This window comes from Leptonychotes weddellii, chromosome 10 (assembly GCF_054177405.1).
Source record: "Leptonychotes weddellii isolate Sample4059 chromosome 10, ASM5417740v2, whole genome shotgun sequence".
Classification (NCBI taxonomy): domain Eukaryota; kingdom Metazoa; phylum Chordata; class Mammalia; order Carnivora; family Phocidae; genus Leptonychotes; species Leptonychotes weddellii.
Genome location: NC_138378.1, coordinates 54,893,409 through 54,899,535, shown reverse-complemented (window position 1 = coordinate 54,899,535; position 6,127 = coordinate 54,893,409). Strand labels below are relative to the sequence as shown.

General features: G+C 43.8%; 2 protein-coding genes across 2 annotated transcripts in view; one reads left to right on the top strand and one right to left on the bottom strand.

Moving 5' to 3' along the window:
* Positions 1-4,724, top strand: part of PREPL (prolyl endopeptidase like) — a 78,948-nt gene extending 74,224 nt beyond the window's left edge. Inside the window, exon 16 of the transcript XR_014149259.1 lies at positions 4,644-4,724. The gene's annotated coding sequence lies outside the window, so the exon portion shown is untranslated. The remainder of the gene's footprint in view (positions 1-4,643) is intronic.
* Positions 1-6,127, bottom strand: part of SLC3A1 (solute carrier family 3 member 1) — a 46,098-nt gene that overhangs the window by 18,698 nt on the left and 21,273 nt on the right. The window contains exon 5 of the mRNA XM_081833485.1: positions 5,213-5,338. Coding sequence (XP_081689611.1) covers positions 5,213-5,338 — 126 coding nt within the window. The remainder of the gene's footprint in view (positions 1-5,212; positions 5,339-6,127) is intronic.

Genomic DNA, 6,127 nt, shown 5'->3' with positions numbered 1-6,127 from the left:
GGAGTCTGCTTCTCCCTCTGGCCCTCCCCCCTCTCATGTGCTCTCTCTCATTCTCTCTCTCTCAAATAAATAAATAAAATCTTTAAAAAAGAAAGAAAGTCTTAAAAAATAAAAAAGAAGTGGTCTTGTGGGTAAGAGCGTGGACTCTGGGTTTGAATCCTGCTGTCACTCTGCAGGCAGGTGGCTTTCCCCCTTTAAGCCTCAGCTTCCTTCTCTGTAAAATGGTCCTGCTATCTCCTAAGTTAGGTGTGGTCTGAGCATTAAATGAGATGATCTGGGTAGAGCATTTGGCACAAAGTTAATGCCCAAGAAGTGTGTGAGGGCAGGTCAGGGGGGAGGTGCAGGTCAGGGTGTGTAAATGATCTTTGGTGATGGAGAAAAGAGTCCACACTCCACCAAAGACATTTAAAACCAACCCCTAGTTAGTAACTGTGTCTATCACCCTCCACCACTCCCCAACCCCAATGAGACAAGGCTGCCCTGACAAGGTGCCTACTTCTAGAACAGATCCCAAAGCAATTCATCTAAATTCTGAGAAACATCAAACATGTATAGTAAAAACAGCCTTAAAACTAAGGAGTCTACAGGAATATATTTAACAAAAGACATGCAAGACTTGTACCCTGAAAACTACAATACAGTGTTGAAAGAAACCAAAGACCTAAACAAGTGGCAAGACATCCTGTGGTCCCGGATCAAAAGACAATATTGTTAAAGTAGCAATACTCCCCCAAACTGATGCCCAGATTCAGTGCAATCCCTACTCAAATCCCAGCAGCAGGCTTCTTTGCAGAAATTGACAAGCTGGTCCTAAAATTCATAAATGTATATGATCCAATAACTCCACTACTGGATATTTACCCAAAATGAAAGCACTATCAAAAAGATACATGCATCCCTATGTTTATTGCAGGATTATTCACAACAGCCAAGATACGAGAGCAGCCCAAGTGTCTATCGATAGATGAATCCATAAAGATGTGGTGTACACACACACACACACACACACACACACACACACACACACACACTGGAATATTACTCAGCCATAAAAAAGAATGTGATCTTGCCATTTGCATGGTATGGATGGACCTAGCAGGTATTATGCTAAGTGAAATAGACAGAGAAGGACAAATACCATATAATTTCACTTAGATGTGGAATTAAGAAACAAAACAAATAAACAGAAAACAGACTCTTAAATACAGAAAACAAACTGGTGGTTTCCAGAGGGGAGGTGGATGCGGAGATGGGTGAAATAGATAAAGGGGACTAAGGGGCACAAACTTCCAGTTACAAAACAAGTCACAGAGATGAAAAGTGCAGCACGGGGAATACAGTCATTGTATTCTGATAACATTGTATGGTGACAGATGGTGACTACATTTATTGTGGGGAGCACTGAGTAATGTACAGAACTGTCAGATCACTATGTTGTATACCTGAAATGAATATAATACTGTATGTCAACAAATAATAATAATACTTGATCACCAAAAGAAATAAAGAAAGAAATGTAAGTATCCAAAATAGCCAAACCATCTTGAAGGAGAATAAAGTTCTGGGACTCACACTTCCCAATTTCAAAACTTCCTATAAAGCTACACTAATCCAGACACTGTGGTATTGGCACAAGAACAGACTTACAGATCAATAGAGCAAAACTGAGTCTAGAAACAAACCCTGACATTTATGGCCAACTGATTTTCAAAAGGGTTCCAAGACAGATCAATGGGGAAAGAATAATCTTTTTTATTTTTTTTTTCTAAAAAGATTTTATTTATTTATTTTACAGGTAGGGGGGTGGGAGGAGGGGACAGAGGGAGAGGAGAAAGAGAATCCTCAAGCAGATTCCTCGCTGAGTGCGGAGCCTGCCACAGGGCTCCATCCTAGGACCCTGAGATCATGACCTGAACCGAAATCAAGAATTAGATGCTAAACCAACTGAGCCATCCAGGCACCCCTATTCTTTTTTAAGATTTTATTTATTTGAAAGAGAGAGAGAACGTAAGCACAAGCCCCAGCAAAAAACAAGAGTCGACACTCAACTGACTGTGCCACCCAGGCGCCCCAGTAATAATCTTTTTAGAACACACATAACTGGGGCGCCTGGGTGGCTCAGTAGTTAAGTGTCTGTCTTCGGCTCAGGTCATGATCCCAGGGTCCTGGGCTCGAGCCCCCCATCGGGCTCCCTGCTCAGCAGGAAGCCTGCTTCTCCCTCTCCCACTCCCCCTGCTTGTGCTCCCTCTCTTGCTGTCTCTGTCAAATAAATAAAATCTTTAAAAATAAATAAATAAAATAAAATAAAACACACATAACTGGGGTGCCTGGGTGGCTCAGTCGAGTAAGCGTCTGCCTTCGGCTCAGGTTATGATCTCAGGGTCCAGGGATCAAGACCCTCGTCAGGGTCCCTGCTCCGTGGGGAGTCTGCTTCTCCCTCTGCCCCTCCTCCCACTCATTCTCTCAATTTCAGTCTCTCTGACAAATAAATAAATAAAATCTTTAAAAAAAAACCCCACACATAATTGGATAGCCACATGCCAAAGAATTAAGTTGGACCTCCTCACACCATTATATATAAAAAGTAATAAAAAATGGATCAGAAACCTAAAATGTAAAAGTTACCACTATAAAACTCAGAGAAGAAAACATAGAAGAAAATCTTCAGGACCTTGGGTTAGGCAATGGTTTTCAAATGACACTAAAAGCACAAACAACAAAGGAAAAACATAAATTGGACAACAATTTAAAGCTTGTGCTTCAAGGGACGCCGCTGGAAAGTAAAAAGACAACCCACAGAATGGGAGAAAATTGCAAATCATGTATCCATGTATCCAACTCACAACCAACAATAAAAAAAAAGATAACACAATTTTTAAATGGGCAAAGGATTCAAACAGACACTTCTCCAGCAAAGATATAAAAAAATAAACTATAGGGGCGCCTGGGTCCTGGGATGGAGTCCTGCACTGGGCTCCTTGCTCAGCGGGGAGTCTGCTTCTCCCTCTCCCTTCATCCTTCCCCCACTCTCGTGCTCATTCTCTCCCTCCCTCCTCTCTAATAAATAAATAAAATCCTTAAAAATGTAAAAAATAAAAATAAACTATAAAAGCACATGCAAAGATGCTCAACATCATCAGCCATCAGAGAACTCCACACCCACTAGGATGATGGTACTCAAAAACACAGACAATAGCAAATGTTGCTGAGGACGTAGGGAAGTCGGAACCCTCACCCATTGCCAGCAGGAATGGAAAATGGTGCAGCTGATTTGGAAAACTGTTCCTCAAATTGTTAAATATAGATTATAAATATAGATACATATCATAGGCATATAGGTAGATATTGTATGATTTTGTTTATATGGAATGTCCTGAACAGGCATATCCACAGAGACAGAGAGATTAGCGGATGCCCCCATGGGGGGCGGGGGGACGGTGCATGGAGAGTGTTTACTAACGGGTATGGGGCTTCTTTTTGGGTGAAGAAAATGTGAAATCAGCAGTGATGGTTGCACAACCCTGTGAAGATACTAAAACTACTGAATTATACACCCGAAAGGGGTGAATTTTATGGTTATGTGAATTATACCTCAAGAGAGGTATTATTTTATTTTTTTTAAAGATTGTATTTATTTATTTGACAGACAGCGAAAGAGGGAACACAAGCAGGGGGAGCGGCAGGCAGAGGGAGAGGGAGAAGCAGGCTTCCCACCGAGCAGGGAGCCCCACACAGGACTCGATCCCAGGACCCTGGGACCATGACCTGAGCCGAAGGCAGACAGTTAACCGACTGGGCCACCCAGGCGCCCCAAGAGAGATATTATTTTAAAACAAAACAAGAACAAACCTAAGAGCTGTGGGTGCCCTTGATGACTCCGAGGTGGCAGTCCTACATCCTTCACCTTTGGCTGACACGGCTCTCTGTTCTGTTCAGGTCCCCTCCGTCCCTCCCTACCTCAGAGCACTACCCCACTGACCTAAATTCCCCGCCTTCTGTTGCCATAGCAGCAACCACACAGCTGACGTTTACCACAATTCCGTGTAGGGTATTGTTGGAGCTACCATACAGTGAGCGCTGGTGGGAAATGTGCCGTGAGGGGCCACGGAGGGATCTTCAGCAACTCAGCATGTAACCCCTGTGGGATTAGCCCCCACCCCACCTTTGGGATCTCAGCCCCTAACTCTCCCTCACGTCACTCCAGTGCCCGCGTAGGCTTGCCAGATAAAATACAGGACACCCAGCTAAGTTTTCATGTCAGATGAGCAACGAGTAACGTTTTAGTAGAAGGAGGTCCCAAATAGCACACTATTCACTGTTTATCTGAAATTAGAATTGCATTGGTGTCTTGCTTTTTATCGGCTTATCTGGCAACCATCCACACCAGCCTCCGGGCCGTTTCTGAAACACACGAAGCACACTCTCACCTCAAGATCTTTGCATTGGCTCTTCCTTCTGCCTGAAATTCTCTTCCCCCAAATCTCCACAGGGCTTCCCTTCAAACTTCAGGCCTTTGTCCAAACAGGACCTCAACATGGGGATGTCTCCAAACCAACTTCTGCCTGGCACTCTGATGTCCCTTCCCCTTAGGAACCACCCGACCTGTTATATATTTAGTTGTTAATTGTCTGCCTTCCCCTCAGTTTACAGGAAACTCCTTGAGGGCACGGCTTCTTTTATCCACTGCTGCATTGCTTAGAACAGGACCTGGCACAGAGCAGACAGTAAGTGAATATTTACTGAATGAATACGGAAGTGCTATGCATGGGTTATCTCCTCTAATCTTCCAAAGAGCCCATGAGACAAACACTGCCATCAGCCATGTTTCATAGATGAGGGATCGGAGACACAGAAAAGCTAAATACCTCACCCAGGGGCCCACCGTAGCCAGCAATGGGGCTGGGGCTGGATGTAGGTTCAGACCCCAGAGCCCACGCTCTGGCCCCCCTCACTATACTGGCTCATTGTCACAGACAGAGGGGAAGCTCGGAGCAAAGGTACCAGGTATTTCTGCCTCCGTCCCCTGTCACTTGTTCTGGGTGAGAGGGAAGGAACCACCATGTTTGAGGGTCTGTATTTGCATCAGCCTCCATAATCCCGGAGTCCACAGTACTTGGTTTTGCCTGAACACTTACTGTTCAACATCAAGAGTATCAAATAACCACTTAAACACCCATGCAACGGAGAAGTCTGTGTGGGTATCTGTACTCACTTTTATTTCTTCTTGAACATCAAGATTGTGGAAATTTAAATCAGGTTGTTCTCTCAAAAACTGGTGGAAATAACACTGGTTTCGTACTTCGTCAAAGTGCCAACTGGAGTTTCCATATACACTTAACTAGCAAACAGAAAATAGCAAATCACTTACTTAGCATTCATATAATGGCACTGCCCACAAAGAAACGATCATTGCTGTCCCTGGCGCTGTGCAAGCTGAATGCACAAATCCTTAGACTCTTCCTTCTAGGGAGAGCACTAGATAAATTAATTCCTTAAAATGTCACCTGTTGGCCTAATGCCACACAAATGTGGTTGGGACATGTTTGTAGAGTAGAAGCTGTTCATGAAAACCACAATGGTAAACCGACGCTCTCAAATGCAGAACAAGGCCAAGTTAAAGAGCAGACATTTCTAACATACTTTCTTGAACCTTCTATCCAGGCTCTGGACTCCTGTTCGTGAAGTGATACAAATGGTCAATTGGGGAGAAAGACATATTCCATTGGTCTTGGAGTTTGAATCTCCACAGAGTGAATATTTAAACCCTATCCTCAGAAAATTATTAGAATCATTCACTTAAAAACCCTACTAGCCCTCAGGAATAAAATAAATCTAGCAACTTCAAGTGTTGGTACCCAGCAGCATTTGGCACAGGTACTGATTTCCTCTTTCGAGGAGTGCTCCCGTCTATGACTCTAGAGCATGACTCTCCCGGCAGACTCTCCTACGTCTCTTGCTCCTTCTCAGTCAACTTGGTTCCTTCAATGTGACAGTTCCCCAGGGCTCTAGCTTGGGCTTTTGTTCATTTCATGTTAAAGAGAACATCTGGGCAACATTTAAAACTTAAGGGGATTTTGCATAAATCTTTTTCTTTTTAATGGGAAGACCCCATCACGCCAGGTCCACA